The 19055-nt window shown below is 39.0% G+C and overlaps 2 protein-coding genes across 2 annotated transcripts in view; one reads left to right on the top strand and one right to left on the bottom strand.

Annotated features, from left to right (window-relative positions):
* The window catches only part of NCBP1 (nuclear cap binding protein subunit 1), a 28065-nt gene extending 9126 nt beyond the window's left edge, over positions 1 to 18939 (bottom strand). The window contains exons 1-16 of the mRNA XM_026041259.1: positions 18860 to 18939; positions 18166 to 18266; positions 16709 to 16865; positions 15582 to 15689; positions 14225 to 14346; positions 13680 to 13749; positions 11808 to 12023; positions 10273 to 10370; positions 8968 to 9031; positions 6663 to 6773; positions 5419 to 5483; positions 4643 to 4705; positions 3205 to 3279; positions 2410 to 2513; positions 1446 to 1568; positions 242 to 344 (exon numbers count right to left, since the gene is read on the bottom strand). Coding sequence (XP_025897044.1) covers positions 242 to 344; positions 1446 to 1568; positions 2410 to 2513; positions 3205 to 3279; positions 4643 to 4705; positions 5419 to 5483; positions 6663 to 6773; positions 8968 to 9031; positions 10273 to 10370; positions 11808 to 12023; positions 13680 to 13749; positions 14225 to 14346; positions 15582 to 15689; positions 16709 to 16768 — 1382 coding nt within the window. The 5' untranslated portion in view covers positions 16769 to 16865; positions 18166 to 18266; positions 18860 to 18939. The remainder of the gene's footprint in view (positions 1 to 241; positions 345 to 1445; positions 1569 to 2409; positions 2514 to 3204; positions 3280 to 4642; positions 4706 to 5418; positions 5484 to 6662; positions 6774 to 8967; positions 9032 to 10272; positions 10371 to 11807; positions 12024 to 13679; positions 13750 to 14224; positions 14347 to 15581; positions 15690 to 16708; positions 16866 to 18165; positions 18267 to 18859) is intronic.
* Positions 18879 to 19055, top strand: part of TSTD2 (thiosulfate sulfurtransferase like domain containing 2) — a 13637-nt gene continuing 13460 nt past the window's right edge. Inside the window, exon 1 of the mRNA XM_026041276.1 lies at positions 18879 to 18934. Coding sequence (XP_025897061.1) covers positions 18879 to 18934 — 56 coding nt within the window. The remainder of the gene's footprint in view (positions 18935 to 19055) is intronic.

Genomic DNA, 19055 nt, shown 5'->3' with positions numbered 1-19055 from the left:
TGAATACACACAGCATGGCTTTGATGTATTCTGTTAACTTCATTCACCTATGCAGACTAGCATTTACGCTACTGTTACTTCAGTAAACAGTGTTGCTAGTTCCCTCAAAGCATACCACCATGTTGTATTGTGGGGCACCTAAAACAGTGTGAAGATTCTGGTTCAGTTCTTTCACCAAATATTTCTCTCTCAGAATTGAACAGTTCCATAAGGCCCCAAACAACACACGTACTGCACTTACTTGGCCAGGGCACTGAAGGAGTGGCTGAAAGACTTTGCAGCTAGATGAAGCAGAGTCTGAACAAAAACTTCTATCTTCAGAGGGTTGAAGGTAAATCCTTCATCTGCAAGTTTAGTTGAAACAGTAAGTACTTAAAATAGAGCTCATGAGATAAACTTTCGAAGAGAATTTACAGTTTTAACTCATTTCATAAGAGAGAAAGTTTCAGCAAACAAGATTTTGCATGCTGGGCAGGGAGTTGCTAAAGATTTTCTAAAAGCTGCAGATTTTGGTATTGCCATTTTGTCAAAGGGAAAATATGGGAAGAGAATTCCAGATCACTGAAGGAGGCAGCAAAAACGGTCACACTATACTCACATAACTTAACTGATGGAGAGAAGTAGGGAGTGGCAGCCAAGAAAGCTGGAAGCCGGATAGGTCATGAAGAAAGAAGAGTGTGAGGACAGGGGGAGGCGAAGCTGATTAGGATGCAGAGCTTGGGCTGAGGCAAATATGAGTGCTAGAGGTGAATGGTGCCAAGTCCCCTGGACACTGCTGTAGGCCTACTGGTGACGACAGGCAGGAATGAAACAATCAAAAAGATGTTACTGGTTCCCAAGGCAAAAAAAATGGGCCATTGTTCTTCTGCCTGAATAACAATACTTGCAAATAAAACCCAGCTATGCAAATTGTTTTAAAAGATCACTTCTCAAGCTCCTGCTGGCCCATGGGCAGACACAGGCTTTAGGAATTAAGCTTTGCCCATAGCTGCAAAGCTAAAAAGAACTTGAGTGGAGTCCCTTGTGAGTCTCCATCTACAGGAGACTGAAGCCAGCATGTTGGCATCTCATTTGCCATGGGACTGCATCAAAAAGAGGAGAGCTCTGACGTGAGCTCAAGAGCACTGGCACTTGATCTCAGGGTCAAGGCTGACAGCATGAATGGGGCTCTAGGCAAGGAGAATGTTAAATTCCTTTGTGCTCTGTTGATCTTTGCTGCATCCCGAGTGCTAAATCTCACCTCCACTAAGGAGCATGGGCCTGCTTCTGCATATTACATGTATAAAACAAGCCGTGACATTGTTCCCTTCCATTTACTGCTAAACTGAAACTGCTAAAGGAGAAAGCACGCAGCAGTTAAACTACTACACCCGCAGCAATAAAGGATGACTAGTCAGATGCTGAAGGAGTAACAGTCTTGCAGTGCTAAGCAGCTGAACTCTTACCATCATCATCATCTTGGTTTGGATTAGGCACATCTTTTAAAATGCTGAAGATTTCATCATTGCTGGCCTTATTTTTAATTGCAATTGTCAAACAGAGGGCTACAGTGTATCCAGGGAGAGATCCTAGACAAAAGCAATTTGGACAAAAATGTAAAATGCCAGTGAGAATTTTTATATCATTTTATTTCTCTGATAGCAAATATATCTTCCAGCTATGGCCAAAAGCTAACTGCTCTCAGTATCACAGCCCACATCACTATTCCATAATACTGCCCAATAGGTTTCCTAGTTTTCACAAATTTAAAGCCTTTGGCAGTGTCTTTTGGAAGAACTGAAGAAAACAAAACAAACACACACACACCACTTGTCTGAAGTTCTGCTCCAGTTTCATCCAATTTCCTAAAAATACAGTACTTACTTATATTTCTCACTGCCTTTAATGATGACAGTTTTATGATTAAGACCATCTTTGTTCTCAATAAAAAAGTCTCTTTCTACCTCAACTTTCACGTTTCATTGGCGGTATGCTTCATTAAACCAAGTTTACTGGTAAAACCATTTGCTGTTTTATGAAGTTCAATAAACAAGACCACCCTGCGTTTCATTATGCCGACTGAATGCAGTACTCTGCCAGAACAATGAAAATGGATGATATTTCCAATTTTAGAACTGACAAGCACTGAAATGCTGAAGAGCCACTACCCAGCCACCTCAGTAAGTCTGACCTCACGTAGGTAGGTTTTCATTTCATTTTTTTAAAAAAAGCAAGATTATATAGTAGGAAGATCCAAACTTCAGCTTTATTACTTCTGAAATGGAACATATTTACCCACATAAATATCAAGCATATTTATTTCATTTCTGCTTTTCATGATGACAAATGGCATTACACTCAGTTTGTGTGTTCCATGTCTCTAAAACACATTTTTCTTCAACTTGACCTCTCAGTAACTTTAATACTTACTATTGCTTTCATCTCCGTATTTGTAAATGCACACGGGATTTGCAGGACTGAGGACAGAAAAGCTTGCAGGAACAATGTCTATAATACGCTGATGGTAGGACAGCCTGGAAAAAGGAAGTTTCACAGTAGTAAAAATGGGAATAACTTTAGAGCTAACTCAAATCATTGCTTGTATTTCATTTTCACAGAACAAATATCAAGATTTTTCTTCACTGCAATGATAGTTTCTGTGGGTAGTAGGAGCTAACTAAATTTACTAAACATAGCTTAAATTTGAAATCACTGATGTTTCATCCTCAGTGTAATGAAGTTAACTCCCCAAAAAGATTAAGAGGCCAGTTGGTAGTACATTCTGTGCAAAAGACTAAGATGCTACATAGGCAACCAGTGGGCCGTATTAAAAGCAGAAAAATGCTTTCATTTTCCAGCTTGTTTTACTCTTAATTTCAATATTAGAATTTTCACTGAAATAAGAGGAATGCTACAGGTAAAATGCCTTCATTTTGTGGTATAATGTTTTCATGCTTCCAGTATCAAATTTGCTGAAAAAAACAGGTGGCTTTTCATGCAGAATGCTGAATTACACAGGCTTTTTTTGAACACTTTTTTTTCTTCTCCTGTATTGCTCCATCAAGAATCCCAAATTCAGTCCTGGCCACATGCTCTTGTATTTATTTTTTTCTTTAAAGTCAACAAAAATTAAGGCCATCAAGAAAAATATGACAGTCTCTGGAAGCAACGATCAAGCTTTGCTAATTGTACGTGGGAAAGCAGCATATCAGAAGTCTTACTTACCGCATGCATTTTTCTAACACCTCTCTCACAAATTTGGGTTTAGGCTTTTCAAGGTCCTGAGTAAGACAGTCTGACCTATCAAAGGAGAAAACACAACACCTTTTAGCAAATGGACACGTTCTCTTTTTGAGAACAGGAGACTCCCTTGGTCTTGGACTGGCAGGAACAACATGTTCAATGTCTACACATAATTAGACTACTTAAGACTGTTTTACAGTGTAGGCATTTTTAAGATAATGAGGCAGTTTACCACTATTTCCTTACTGGCCATTAGCACTCTTGAAAACACATCTTTATGCAATGTATTTCTGAGTAGCTCTCCTTCCCATCAAAATTAAAAAGCACCATGCTTGTGCTATTGTGGTTAGTCTGTTCTCCCTTTCTTCGGGAAAACAAATTTTGTGCAATTCCACAGTTTATTCCTCCCTCACACTAGTTTTTGAGCTTCTACATGATTTGAAAAGCACTTCAGATAAAGAAAAGTCTCAAATACAGTTACATTTACAAGCTTTGTAAAAAATGTCAGCTTGGAAGACAGACTACAAAGGATTCCCACCAAAGGGTGTCCAGGGAAAGGAAAAAACAGCCGACTACAGATTGCTATCTGGTTGGCCAACATGAATGCATGTCAGGATAACAGGAAAGCACGTAGGACTAGAAATGAAAAACGCAAGGAACGTGAGCAAAAGCTGCGGTGATGCATCACCAACAGTGCTGACTCCTGTCTACAAGGAGAAGTGGGGCAGCAGACTGAAGGAGCTGTGACTATAGAAGGACATAATCCCAGGTGACCTTCCTTTCCATGTGGAGACATACATACAGGATGGATATAAGCATTCAGCATCATCCCTGGAATGCAAAACTTTGGGAAAGCTCTGGTTATACACCAAGGGAGTCCAAGAATCTGGAGATACGAGTTCAGTATTTGGCATAAGAATTGATGGCAAGGCCAGGTTTGCTGGGACTAAGGATGCAGGGATTTTGCAGGTGGCAGTAAGGAAGCAGCAGCAGTTCATAAGGTCACAAGGATAACTTACAATGAAAGTTTTGGGTTGGAACACAGAGCAACATTACACAATGAATATAGGAACCAAAGGAAGAATCAAGGCAATTCATTAAAGCTAAGTTGGGGAGTTGCCTGGGAAATTTTTAACAGAAGAAAACAGGATGAATCAACAAGAAATCAGTTTCTACTTTCTCTTTTTAGGGAACTTTTGTACTAGACTGAGACTTATCACAAAGTTACCTAGTGATATAACAGTGACTAAAAAGACACGAAGATAATTTGCCACAGAATGGTGATAAACAGATTATGAGAGAGATCTCCATAGAATTAGGGGAAAGCAATCAACAGGTTTGCTCTGCTGTGATATTTAATGAACAAATTTGTCAGTTTAAAACTTTTACAGTAACTATTCTAAATGAGAAGGAGACTTACCAGTCTTCCCAGCTCCAGCGAAACTGAAAGTTACTCAAGTGGTGAGAAAACCAGTTAATAAACCTTTATCAAAAGAAAAAAACTCCATTAAAAACCAGAAGTGCAGGAAAACTTTACAATTAAGTTTTCTTATAAATGGTTTCTACTTGTCAAAGTCTAATTTCTTCACTCTGAAACCATCACAGCAATAAAGAGCCATCTGTACTGATGGATACAGAGGCTGAAACTAGCCTCTGTAGACACAAAGTATCTCCTCCTGTCTTAAAATATAAACCTACTATGAATATAAAATGGATATGAATATGAAAAACTATATGAATATAAAATAAAATATAGATCTAATATCAGGCTTTCCATGTTTTTGCCTGTTAACTGCTAGTTCTCCTACATAATGTACATTTCACTCAAATGGCTCCCCAAAAAAGAAGTCACCATCTCTCTCCTCCTCTAGGTGGCACATGTTGTGTAAGTCCATTTCCAAACTGCTTCCAAGATAGTTAGAAAGCAGAGTAGGAAAAAAGAGAAGAGGGTTTCAGTGTCAGAAAGTTTTCATAGATCTTAACTGTGGTGTTTAATGGTCAGGCTTTTAACCCTCAGGAGGTTTTGCTGAGAAGGACAAACAAGTATGAAAGCCTCTTTAGAAGACTCAAGCCCAAAGCTCCAAAGAGATCTTGTAGAGAACCACAGCGAGGATTTCGGATGAGTCCTTTCAGAGATGAACCAATACACAGCAAAAGTTAAGAACATTCTTTCTTACTTTCAAAATATGTACTTACCTGTCAACACATGTAGTATTCATTGTATCCAAACGCATGTAGAGCATTTCTGTGGCTTGTGCAAGCTGAAAGTTTTTTTGTATTAAGGTTAACACAACGTTATAAGGCAGATGTCACTCCTTTCAAATGTGAAGGGAGAATTTGACCACTGTTTCTTTCTAATGACAGCCTAAAATCAGATAAATTACATCAAACCTATAGGCAAGGTGTGGAGGAAGAGGACAGAGAGGACCAGGCAATAAGCATCATCCATCTCCTAATCCAAACCCCTTTTATTTGTACAATAAGAGTGTTTTTGTTGCCTGAATGGGATGCAGGAAACCCCATCACCTGTTAATGAAAGCCGAACTAACACGAACAGGTATCAGTCTCCTTAACAGAGGACACCTCTGCAGTCAAACCCTTCTAGCTTCACCAAGCTGCTCTTGATACTTCTAACAAATTCACTTAACGCTTGGAAATGTAAATCTATACCAGCCTTATGCAAAGCACCAGTCAACCTCTGGTCCCTTGTCATGATTTCCCTGTTAATACTTAGCACTAACTGCTCAGAGGCTAGACCAAGATCTGCTTGCTGAGATTAAGTGACTTACAAGCACTGGGTGATACTCTGAAGCAGAGCAAAGATTTGGGAACTAAATTAACAGTGAAGAGCAGCTGTTAACAACTCTCCATTGTCAGAGTCTCCAGACTGATCTGAAGTGATTATCTGAAGTGCAACAAAATAGTGACAATGTAATACTCAGAATCAGCAGGGAGTTATTCTTCCTGCTTCAGCATTTTTGGGTGTGAACTCAGGCAAGTTACTTTAAATCACCTACTACATTTCACACTGTAAAAGAGCAGGTACCTGCACTCAGTAATGATCACAGAAGATCCCTCAAGTCGACCACATCCTTCTGAAGTTTTAAGCTCTGCAGTCATGCCATGCATTGTCCAGATCTAGACAGGGAACATGGATAGGCAGCAGAGCTGGTATTTTATCTATGGGCTAAAATGGGACTTACTAAAATGGGAAAAATGAGAATAAATATCAGTTCTACTTCCAGGAGGCTGAGGAAGACTTGACTTGTGGTTAGTGGGCTATGCTCCCTTCACATGAGCATTACAGCAGATGAGCTAAACTTCACTTGTAAAATATGTTATTGACAGTATTTACTGCTACTCCGTATTTCAAGGAACAAAACAAAAATAATACCAAATACTCCACTTTTAAGACACTCTTCAATGGAAGAAAAGGATACAACTTGTGGTAAGGAGCCAGGCTGAAGTTTGCATAATTCTATGAGGAGTGTTGTGTACATGACCTCAATATGTGGTGGAGATGGAAGTTGAAACAATTCTGCAAATATAACCTGTAAGACAGGAAGGCAGCATATCAGAAAACTATCAGACTTGGCCTGTACAACCCTGAGAGTCAGAGAAATAAAAGGGGAAATCAAACTTAAGCAACTACATACCAGAAAAGGCTCATTTTATCCAGTCAAATACATGCTCTGGGAATAACACAGAAACTTTCAGAGACAGTGCCAATAGTGCACAGTACAAGCCAACTTAACTGCTCTCATATTTTAATATTAACATATCAACTCTATACACAGCACCAGAATTACACACCTCTAATCGCCCAGTGGTGCTCTCTGGCCATTCTGTGTTCACAGTCATCAATGACACCTACATACATGCCTATCTTACTGTAAGAGAGGGGACAAATATTGGAGTGCTGTACATAAACTTGGACATTATGGAGCATTCTGTGCTTGGCCTGACAAACACAGAGATGTAGCACTGGGGAATCTCAGAAACAAATATATTTGGGAAGATTTATAATTACTTCTGCCTTACTGTTACATTCCTAAATTTAAATAAGGCATTCCTTTGTTTATCATACTAAATTAATTCTATTGTTCTTTTCAGCCAAGCAAGAAATACTTCACAGATGAAGGTAAACAGCTGCTGAAAGCAACATGACTTGATTGCCAAACCTTAGAAGTGGACAGTATTTAACAGACTGAATTAAATCTGCAAAATCCATACTAACCTTTAAAACCACTGTATTTTTTTTAATAAAACAGTCAAGAGCAAGTAATATACTTAATATTCTAAAATAATTCTAAATACTTAAAGAGAAAAAAGGAAGCTAACAATTTTAGTCAAATAAAAATCACTGGAAGAAATGTTTGCTGTACAAATTATCTATGGAAACCCTTGTTATTTGTGAATTTCTGCATAACTAGAAAATGTAAGGCCTAAAAATAACATATTTAAACATGAATCATATTTGTTGAGGTTAATGTACAATGAAGCATAAAGTACACAGCCACGCAGTCATTCACACATCTGAGGACTTACAGCCAGAAATGCTTTGAGGTGAAAGGTATGTTCTAAGATTTCCCTTCTGAATTCACAGCACAAGAGAAGGGACAAAACAATCAAAAAAATGCTTTACGGCATTCAGCCTCTTTGTTATTTTGGTAAAACAAAAATTTTTCAACTCCATCTTTATCAAAGTAAGCATTCTACCTGAGATAGCTGTAATAACCCCTGAAACTCCCACTTGGTCACTTATCTGTAAAGTGTTATATGACAAGTTGACATTACTACATGTCTTTAAAAATCTTTAAAAAACATACAATTTGTGATGGATGAATGAAGTTTCACTTTCTGTATCCAGAAACACAGAACTGTGTAAGAAAAAACTACATTCCTCTTCTCCTCATTTAATACTAATAATACTAAATTCAATTTAACATTATGCTTATTTAAAATACTGCAGTATGGACTTTTCCCGAGGAGGGAGCACTGCTACTCTACTGGAAGTGCTTTTCAATGCCATTACAACATGACAACTCTAAGTGATTTAAAATATTAACACACAGGAGAATCAGAGCAGATGAGGTAGCAAAGAACTTCTGGAGACTGCATAGTCCAACCTTTTGCACTGAAAGTAGTGTCAAAAAAGTAGGTTGCCCAAGGCCATATCCAGTCAGGATTTGAGTATGTCAAAGAATGGAGACTCCACAAACTTTCTCATCACTCTAAGTAATGATTTTTTTTTTCCTGATACTTAAATGGAATATTCTGCATTTTCACATGTGTCTATTTCCCAACATCCCTTCCCTTACTAGTTATCTGCTTATTCAAAAAAAAAAAAAAAAAAAAAAAGCAGCTGTCTCAGATTGCCTTGTACATTAGGAAAAGCAGCATATTTAAAATTGCAAGAAAAGCTTGATATAACACCATAACCTTCCATATTAATACATTAAGGGATTTTACTTAATCGACCAAAGATTCTAGGTGCAACACTGTTTTGTTGTTTTTTTTTTTTTTTTTTTCAGGGAGATAGTGTGTGAGTGAGGTGGGAATTTAACCCAAAAGGCAGCAAACACTCAACAGTATGGAATCTGCTCATTTATTGCCTCTTCTTTAACGGAAAAGCAAAAGTCTCCCAAGTGAAAGAAAACTTAATGGCTTTATCATGCTGTTAATTTAGATGTGCTATTTAGAAAATAAAGGAGCTACAAAAGATATTACCTATAAAACACATACCTCTACTATATGGTAATTCAAAGGAATCTTGTTATTTCCTGGATAGCTTAACAGCTGTGCAGCACTGCAAAATAAAATGCATTCATTTTAAAAATATCCTTAATAAAGTATAATATCAGGCAGAGTTACAGGAAATGCTTAACTCCATGCACAAGTTTACCTTATACAGTACACAAATCAACTGCTCTTCCAAAAACTGCACGTTGCTTCACAGAAGCTTACAAAAGAAACAACACTAGATCATAGCAATATTGTCTAAACCATGGATTGGAAGGTCATATTTTATCTTTATTTAATGCAGCCCTTAAAAGACACAATGAGAAGTAAAATGCATTTTTTAATATTGATCTGTATGTTGGCGTATGTTGACTAATATCTGAAAAAAAGTTTGGTATATGGAGAGAAAAAAACAGATTTATCTTCAAGTCAGATTGGCTTTCAAGTCATTCTCAACTATTAATGGACTACATCAGAAATCTTCAAGCTACAACTGCTTCAACTATTAACCAGCTCTTTATCATCTATCATTATTATATAGGAAATAATCACTTTTCTGATTTTAGTTCTGGCTCTGTGGTATGTCTTAAATCTTCCTCTAGTCTTATTTTCCTCAGAGAATTAAAAAGAAACAGAAGAAAAAAAGCCCATACATTTCAGTGACTTCCACGGCCCTGAATTTCTAACTTCTGCTGAATCAAAATGGTGCACCCAAAAACCTGCACCACATTACCATCAAAACATTCTTCTGACCATTTTTTGCATAGTGTACCAAGTCTGGTAGCTCTTACTTGGAAGCACAAAGTAGGTTGCAGATATCAGCAGCAAATCACCCAGGTTACGAGTTACCTACATCAGATATTACTCAGGCAGAAACAAAGAACTGCAGCTAGACTACTTCCTAGCACTGCTAAATTCAAGCTAATAAAATTTATTTGGCCTGCAATAGCTCCCCAGAGCTAGCTCATTTCTGCAATGCAACCCTGAAAAGAATGCAAAAATAGAAAAAGCAAAAGCAGGTTTATGAACTCCAGTGCAGAGCCAGCTATAGACAGAATCAGTTCATGGCTGTCTGTGACCACAAACATCAACGGTTTGAAAATTCCAGGAAATATAATACAAACACAATATCTGCAGTGCTGCATGCAAACAGGCACGTGTGTCTGGATTTTTCTTTTTTTTTTTTTGGCCATATGTTCTTTATTATCCTGGAATTATCTTCCCAAGGAACCCCTGCTCCCCTGGATGCAGTAGAAACTGCAGTAGTGTAAGCGGTGCTAGAACCCATAGCGCTAAGGATTCCCTTACCAAGTCTTTCTCTCTTTCCAGTGGGATTTGATGATGCAGTGAAGGTTCTCCTCTATTACAAATCGTTCAACGGAGTGACTGCCAGGCATGACAGGGCCCTGGTAAAGTAATAAATAAAATAAATTTATGGAAGATTATGCCGGTAATAAGGTTAACATCCACCCTATGTGTATTTACAGGTGGAAGCTAGTCCGACTTCCACACAAACACACTGATCTCTCAGCTACCACATACTGCTTAGGACTGAGAGACCCGCTGCAGAGTTCCACAGACACATCACATCTGTGGATCTGTGTTCAAAACTAAAATTAACATTGGAATCAATACAAAAAAGCAAAGCAACAAAATAAGAACACAATTGTAAGTTCATGGAGTATCCACCTCTTATATCCTACACATGGTTTCCATATTCCTCCTATCTGCTCCCAAAGCAATATGACCAAAAGAAAAAAGTTTTGGTAAAATTTGTGGCCATTTCCTCCAGTCCTGTCACTGGCCACCACTGAAAAGAGGCTGCCCCCTCCTCCTCACTGCCTCCCTTGAGGTGTTTATACACGCTGATCAGGTCCCCCCTCAGCCTCCTCTTCTCCAGGCTGAACAGGCCCAGCTCTCAGCCTTTGCTCACAGGGCAGATGGTCCAGACCCCTGATCATCCTCGTAGCCCTGCGCTGGACTCTCTCCAGCAGCTCCACATCCCTCTTGTACTGGGGAGCCCAGAACTGGACACAGTCTCCAGATGTGGCCTCACCAGGGCTGAGTAGAGGGGGATGATCACTTCCCTCGACCTGCTGGAGACGCTCTTCTTAATGCACCCCAGGATCCCGTTGGCCTTCTTGGCCACCAGGGCACACTGCTGCCTCATGGTCAACTTGTTGTTGCCCTTGGTAAACACTGAAGCGCAGAAGGCATTCACTAACCCTGCTTTTTCTGTGTTTTTCACAAACAGGGCACCCATCTTGTTCACCAGTGGACCCATGTTTCCCCTAATCTTCCTTTTGCCATTGATATACTTGCAGAAGCTCTTCTTGTTATTTTTAACATCCCTTACCAGATTTAATTCTAAGTGTGTCTTAGCTTTCCTTGTTGCATCCTGCATTCCCTGACAACATTCCTGTATTTCTCCAAAGGGATCTTGGTCCTTTCTTCCACATTCTGTATACTGCCTTCTTCTGTTTGAGTTTTGCCAGAAGTTCTTTGCTCATCCACATAGGCATCCTGCCCCTCTGCCTGACTTTTACTCATAGAGATGCCCTGTTGCTGAGCGTGGAGGAAGTGCTGATTGAAAACTCACCAGCTCTCTTGGGTTCCCTTCTTTCTAGGACCCTAGCACATGGGATTCTTCCAAGCAGGTCTCTGAAGAGACCAAAGTTGGCGCTCCTGAAATCCAGGGTTGCAAGGCTTAATTACCCAGATCATCTAGTCACCTAAGACTGATGGATCTTGAAGTCACTATTCATTATGAGAGAAGGGACATCATATTTTGGCCAATATTGCCACGGCTGTAAAACCAGCTCCCTCCCACAACAATCACATACCTCAGGATCATCCGTGTAGTCAAACATCCTAAAAATAACCCTTGGCATTGGGTACACTGAATCCTCCGTGTGAGGTGGAGGAGTGAACGGAGGCAGGTTGTGTTGCAATGCTTCACAAAGAATGCTATCAAAAGCCAAGTAGGGCCTCAGAATGTGTCGCTCTTGCCAACGGTCTTTCTTCAACTTCTGGATCTGAGACCAAAGGCAGTCTAAATACTGAAAGGAAAAAAAAAGACAAGAAACATCAGATACACTCATCCTTGTAACAAGTCTTGAAATTCCTTCAATGATCAAAGATGTGTTTCTGTATATAAACTGTATATTACTCAGAGAAGAAAAAAAGAGGGGGTTTAAACTGCTTGTTATAGATCATCTACTGATTCTGTACAGCAAGAAATAATTTGAGAACTCTATAATCACCACAGTTGCTCCTAGTCCCACAGATCACAATGTTAGTAAAGTTTAACTGCAATCGAAGTTTTAAACACTGAAATGCAGCCCAGCAATCCAAGCAGACTGTTATCTTCTGAATCCATCAATAAGACCAGAGTGACTGCAGTGAACTTCAGTCAGTGTTGACTGGTGATATTAAGAGATGTATAATATCAATATTATAGCCAAAGAGATATTCCATAGGATTGGTATGCTATTCCCAAAGCAACCCAAGCTATCAACTACTGCATATTTGATAATACTGAATATTAAATACTTTTAGCCATGAGTTTCATGGTTTTCAACAAAATTGTTAGTTCCAGCATTTTCCTAGTGATGGCAGAGTTGCCTGTACAACTGGCAATAGGTTCTCTTGCTTAATTGCTTTCTATGCCCTTTTTAAAAATTATCCAAAAACTCAGTGGAGGGAGAGGGCACAAAGAAAGCCCCAATCTGTGGCCTTACAGAATGTGAGTTTAAAGTTATAATTGGTTCAAGAAACGCCTTTGCATTCAAGTGTTTTGCCTTTAATGAAGTTACTAGACATTACAAGATGTGGACAAAGCTACTTAACAAGCACATCTGAAGAGAACAGTCATACTCATGGCATTCCTGGTACCACAGTCTCTCTTCCCTAGTGAAATAAATGGGTAAATATGGTCAGGCAGAACATTCATGCTGAGAAGTCCAGTCATAACTAGACAGTCTTTTTCTCCAAATTGTGACAATTAGTTTAAATTTTCTCATATTTTCCAACTAAGTTCATCCTCAGAATAACTTCAGGGAGGAAAGAGAAGTATCAGGTACGGTTGTTTTAGGAAGGAATTTGCCCTTTTTAAAAATTACCTCTTCCTTCCACTACGCTTGCTGTAATTGTGGAATACCATTGCTCAATAAATCATGAGTAATTTTGTATGTATTTGTTTCAACGCTTTAGAACCGAAAAAAAGCCCAGCCACTATATAAAGAGGAAAAAAACCAAAACAACAACAACAAAAAAACACATTCATGCTTTTTTTCCTTGCAGAGGAAAAACATGGAGGGGTAAGAATTTACAACCTGCTTCCAAGAAAGGTCATTTTAACATGAAGCCCTGCTGCTGCACTTCCCGAAAAAATAAACCATTTTGTAACAATTCCTCATTTGTAACATTCCTTCAGAGGAGTTGTCAGGGAGGAGAAGAAAAAAAAAGAAATTCACCCCTTTCCTACCCACCCAATACAACCTCTAACTTAGGTCCAAGACTTAGAACAGATCTCCTTACCTACAATCCACCAGCAATAACAACAGACAGGATATAATGTACAAATATTAACATTTTAAAAAACACCTTCTATTTTAACCGTTCTGCAATAGGCCACTTTAGCAAGAAATAAAAACATAACAATAAAAAAAAAGAAAAATTTTTTTGGGGTAGAGTGCAAACTAAAACCCACTCACTTCCTCTTGTGGATGAGGTTTATCAGCAGTCCAAACTTGCAACATGGGCACATGAATTTTCTGGCGGCGTCTGTTTACACAGGAGAGAAAATCCAATATTCAAAAGGCTGACTAGGATAGCAATGTTTTCCTAATAAAGTTTTACTACTACTTCATCTTTTCAGTTGAATTCTATAACACCTGAACAACAGATTTGTAAACATTTAAAATATAACTATTGCCATCTCGATAGTAGTGTTAATTTTAAATACCTAGGCAGAAAGGAGGCATACTGCAATACACTCGGATAAATCAATCACTATGCAGAGCACAGTTACAACTGCAGGTCCTTCAGCATAAATAAGATTTGACGTACATCAATGCTATAGAGAGAATTAAACTTTTTAAAATTCCAACATCTCTACATCTTTTCCATATTAAAATAAATTTCATATTAAAATAAATTCATATTTAAAACTTTTAGTTCATTTGCAAAATGAGCAATAATCAGAGCAATAATCTATGCTTGTATAGCTGGCAATACATTTTTACATATTGTAACTTACTTTAGATAGCTTTCAGTTTGAGATAACAGGCGATCCATTTCAGCATCCTTTTTCTCATATAATTCTTTCCCAACCCAAGGTAAAGATGACAGAAACGCAAACATATACCAGTCACATCGCACCTATAGGAAAGAAATAATGAAATCTAAGTATACAAGGAAGCTCCAAAATATTTAAAATCCAAAATATTTTAAAAAATCTCATTTTAATTTGTTTGAATTGAATACTAGCAAAACCAGTATGTTAGGTGAGTCTTATAAAAACTGCTTCAGCCAAAGCAGCAATCAATTCTTGCAATTAAGGTACCTGCTGGTGAAAGCTCCTACACACACATAGGAAGATGGCTTTGGAAACACTGAAGTGCATTTCAGAAGACATATTCTGAGCACACGACACATGGAAATATAACCATAGGTCACCAAGTAAAACACTGCATAGATAAAACTAGTTAAAGATCTATTATTACAGCTCTTGGCTCAATTGATGTGTTTCACTCATTAATAATGGCAATAGAAAAGAAAAAAAATCAAAAATACTTGCAATTTCAGTCTCCCTTTTACTATAAGCCAGTAAAGTGTTGTGCTATCAGACTATTCCTCTCAAGAGAAAAGTCATTCATGGTAAGAATGAGGAATTTAACTTACTTATTTTTGCATCTCTATTTGACATTTATACAGAACAGTTTAACATTTTCACTCACAATAAATTTGACACATTCTTGTGAGAAACAGCAGTTTAAAGGCAGGCTGTTTCAAAACTGTCTTTCTCAAATGTTCAAGGCATTCAAAGCTATTGCCGCCAAGCTGCAGGGACAATTCTCTGTAAATGCTTCTGTGGTTGAACCCAGTTCTCATGCATCAACAGAATTATTTACTGATTGACTCCTCCTAGATAGGCCTATGACAGTCAGCGGAAGTTCATACAACTTACAATGGCATTAAAATGACTTCAGTCCTCTTAAAGAAGCCAAAACATGAAACTAAGTCAAATCATATATTTTATGGTATGCTTGCTGGATTGATTACAATGAAAAATATCGTCCTGCTTTAAAATCCTACATTTAACTTAAAATATATGCAACAATGTAGGCAAAAAAAAAAAACCCTTACGCACTTCCAAAAAATAGGCAAAATTAATTCACTTCAGCTACCTCTCTACAGAGGACCACACTTTCCTACAGTATGTACCATGTACACATTTTGTAACTGCCACAAGTTCCTTCTGCTCACACTAAGGAACCTGCACATGACAATTCCTTTTTATCAATTATATCTTAAGTTCTCCCTGTTCTAAGTATAAATAAAAAAACCACGACTCTGAAAACAGCAGCAGATGAAGTTACAAATCTTTTCCTTACTTGGGGTACATCTTCCTCCTGTGTCACACTCACGAAGTTCTCGAACATAGCTACCATCGAAGGTGCAGCTATTACATGACAATTCACAAGATCAGATAGAAAACGAACCTTAGAAAGAAAAAAAGGTTAACTTTTGAGTATTTGCATAACTGGCTGCACAAGAACAAATAAATATTGTTCCACCTGCTAAAACAAACCATCAGTAAAAATAGCATGCAATAATATGAAGTCAGAAACACTGCATATTGTACACATTGCTCCATCAGTCCTCGGAAACAAGTAACATAAGCACTAAAAACGCTGTTCTTTATAGCCACTCAAACTTGTTTCCATACAGCAATATNTATAGCCACTCAAACTTGTTTCCATACAGCAATAACAAAAGGAAAAGATATCAAAAAAAAAAAAAAAAAAAAAAAAAAAAAAAAAAAGGTGGTTGGAAACACCAGTGTGCATTTAACGACTTGTAAATTGGCTTCTACTACAGAAGAAAAGGTCAAACTCCTCCTCACTCTGGATGATTCCAGATCACTAAAATTACAAAATGAGGGAAATGGAGGAGAGGAAAAAATATATATATATATATATATATATATGCACATATAAGACACGGTGGGGCTTAGAAAGTTCTTGCTCTGTCCCTACCCCTTTTTTTGAGAGCTCGATTCCTACCGACCTCAACAGGGTAAAAAGCCAACATGGTGTGCGTATGTAAATAAGTCATTTTCTACTGGGCTTCCCCACAGAAACTTAAAGAACACACACCTTTGAACAATTAAATATGAACAGCATTCACTCATCCTTCATATCTGACTGTAATGCAAGTAAGGAAGGCGGGGGGGGAGCAGTAGCATCTCTTATTTACTGTGAGTTGATGTGTCACACACAGAATAGCTGTTGGAAGCCAGCTTAGCAACAATCATCTTCCTCCCCTTAGGATGGAAGTACATCTTGCATAACACAAATTCTCCTGACACATCTTAGGAGCGTTGCATGTCGACATCAGAAAAAAAATGCAGGACAGAAAAGTGTCCAGTTCTTCCAGGTGTTAAAAGGACAATAAGTCAGGTTAAAGGTGGGGGTAATGATGAGAAATAGGTGGGAAAGATGTGAGAAATGCCACTTACTAAAAACACAGCCTCATTATACATATTGACTTTCAGACATTCTTTAAGCTGACGAATCATGGCTTCTACAAATTCCCCACCAAAGTTGTAGTTTCTGGCGTTCAGCAACCCAACTAGTGTTGTGTAAACAGTCAGCTTTTCTGGTAACAGGCGTGCACTAGCACAGAAAAAGAAAGAAACATTGCATTAGATGTTTACCTAGCATGTGACAACTCACAAACACCTTAAAATTTCTTTGATTAAAGTTAAACTCACCACATACTGAAATAAAAACTGCTATCCTGATCTTTGATTTCTATCCAATTCACAATATTTCAAATACTTTTTTTCTTAGAACTGCAATTGTTTAAATAGGCAAGTGTTACTTGCAACCACAGTAGAAGCTGACAGTTGAAATATTTGCTTCCTAGTTATTTCTAATTGGTGGGTATTCAGGCATAAGTTGTGGTCTAACCAGTGTGGCAATCATGCTTAAAGACCCTTGCAGAGCTTTTGTCACTGTATCAACAAAGCTTACGTAACTTGGACAGCAGCTATTATTGAAAACAAAAGACAGGATAAGACCTCAGTCTAGATTGACTGTGAGCAGGGATTTCCTATTACAGTATTTAATGATCTGCCAAAGTGTGTGATGTTTACGGATAGATGTTTATAGATAGATTTGAAAATAAAGAGATCCATATTCTTAAAATGTCTATTTCATGTATGTACAAGTCCATTTAAGTATACATACACATGTAATAAGAATGCCAGAATTTAAGCTACATTTAGCAAGCCATTTTGTCATTTTAGAAGCCATTTTCCTGCAGAGTAGCAACAAGATTACATGACAGTGGTACAAAAGCTTAAATGCTTAAGCTTAACTTGAGTCCAAATCACTGATTTTATATGCAGTGTAGCAAAGGAATACAAAGGTAGGAGGTACTGTAAACAGTACCTAGACCTCTGCTCCCAAACTTCTCTAGAGAAGTTCTCTTATCCATGGGAGAGCCTCTATCCAGCCTTTCCACTTTCTTCCTTGCTACAGGAGCAACTTATGGAAACTCAGTGCCACTGAGAAGGAATGAACAATAGGAGAACAGCACAGACAACAAAAGTGGATGAGCATTAACCTCCAGTAGTTCTGGTACTTTATACATTTCATTCAGGTATTACTACCTAGCATCGCTGCCCATCCTCACTGCAACTGAGGAACAACTCAAGGTTATTTCTGCCAACTTTATGCTTTGCACACACTTCAAGTAAGATTTCTAGCAAGAAGAGGTTTCACTTAATTCTACATACTATTCAATACATTTATTTTCTTATTTGTTTGGAACAAGGTAAACCCTAAGCTACAGTAGCAATCCAGAGCTAAAAAGCTGCTCTTGGCACTTAAACCATCCTAAGAACTTCAGCTTTCCCATTCAACAGAAAAAAAAGAAACACATCCCAGATTCCCAAGTCTTCATACATACACAGTACACAGAATTCTTAGTATCTTGCTCTTGTAGTTTGGCAGATCAGCTTCCAAAACACCAGCCAGTCCCTCCAAGTTGCTCTCTAGGGATGAGGTGCTCTAAAGAAAAAGAGAAAAAAAAAAGTGAGGTGGAAGCAGTAGTTTATGCCCTGTTGTGAGGAACAATTCCAGCCCTGCTAGTGCCACAGAACTGCTCCCCTGCACTAAGTCCCCTTTTAGCAGGGACCACTAAAATGGGCTAAAACTGCAAGCCAGGAGCAGAAACGCCTCCCACCAAGGCCAGGGGCCTCCAGGAAGGGCCGATACCAGCACCAACAGCATCAAGCAAAGCGAAACGCCCTCACGCCATTCGGCTTTACCTTAGAGAACACACGTGCTGCATTCCTTGCATCCTTAGCCCTTCTTTCCTTTTTTTTTTTCTCCTTTTTTTTTCTTTTTAAGCTGGCCTCAGCCAAGCCCGCGCTCAAGAGCTGGGCAGCAGCCAGGCCTCGTTAATCCCTCCAGCTCCTCGGGGGGCAGCAAGGACACCCACGAGCACAGAGCAGCCAGCCCCAGCACCTCCAAAGCAGCAGTAATAACTGAGGAAGGTCACAGGACAAGGATGGTTTTCCCTGTTTTTTTTTTGCGGGGGGAGGTTTCTGGGGGTTGTTTGGCCGCCGGAACGCTCCGTTCCCGTTCCCGCTGGCGCGCACCTTCTCTCCCACGCGGCAGATGAGCGACTCGAGCCTCTCCTCGATCTCGGACGGCTCCGACGTCCTGCGCCTCTTGTGCGGCTGCCCTGCTCCAACGAGACCGCCCGCGCCGTTAAACGGCCGCCCGCGTGCCCGCGCCCGCCGCCCCCCCCCCCTCCCTCCCCGCCGCCGGGCCCCTCACCGTCGCTGTCGTCGC

This window comes from Nothoprocta perdicaria, unplaced genomic scaffold (assembly GCF_003342845.1).
Source record: "Nothoprocta perdicaria isolate Ctin4 unplaced genomic scaffold, notPer1 scaffold_280, whole genome shotgun sequence".
Lineage (NCBI taxonomy): Eukaryota > Metazoa > Chordata > Aves > Tinamiformes > Tinamidae > Nothoprocta > Nothoprocta perdicaria.
Note: the sequence above shows the minus strand (reverse complement) of the source record. Positions and strands in the feature narration are given on the sequence as shown.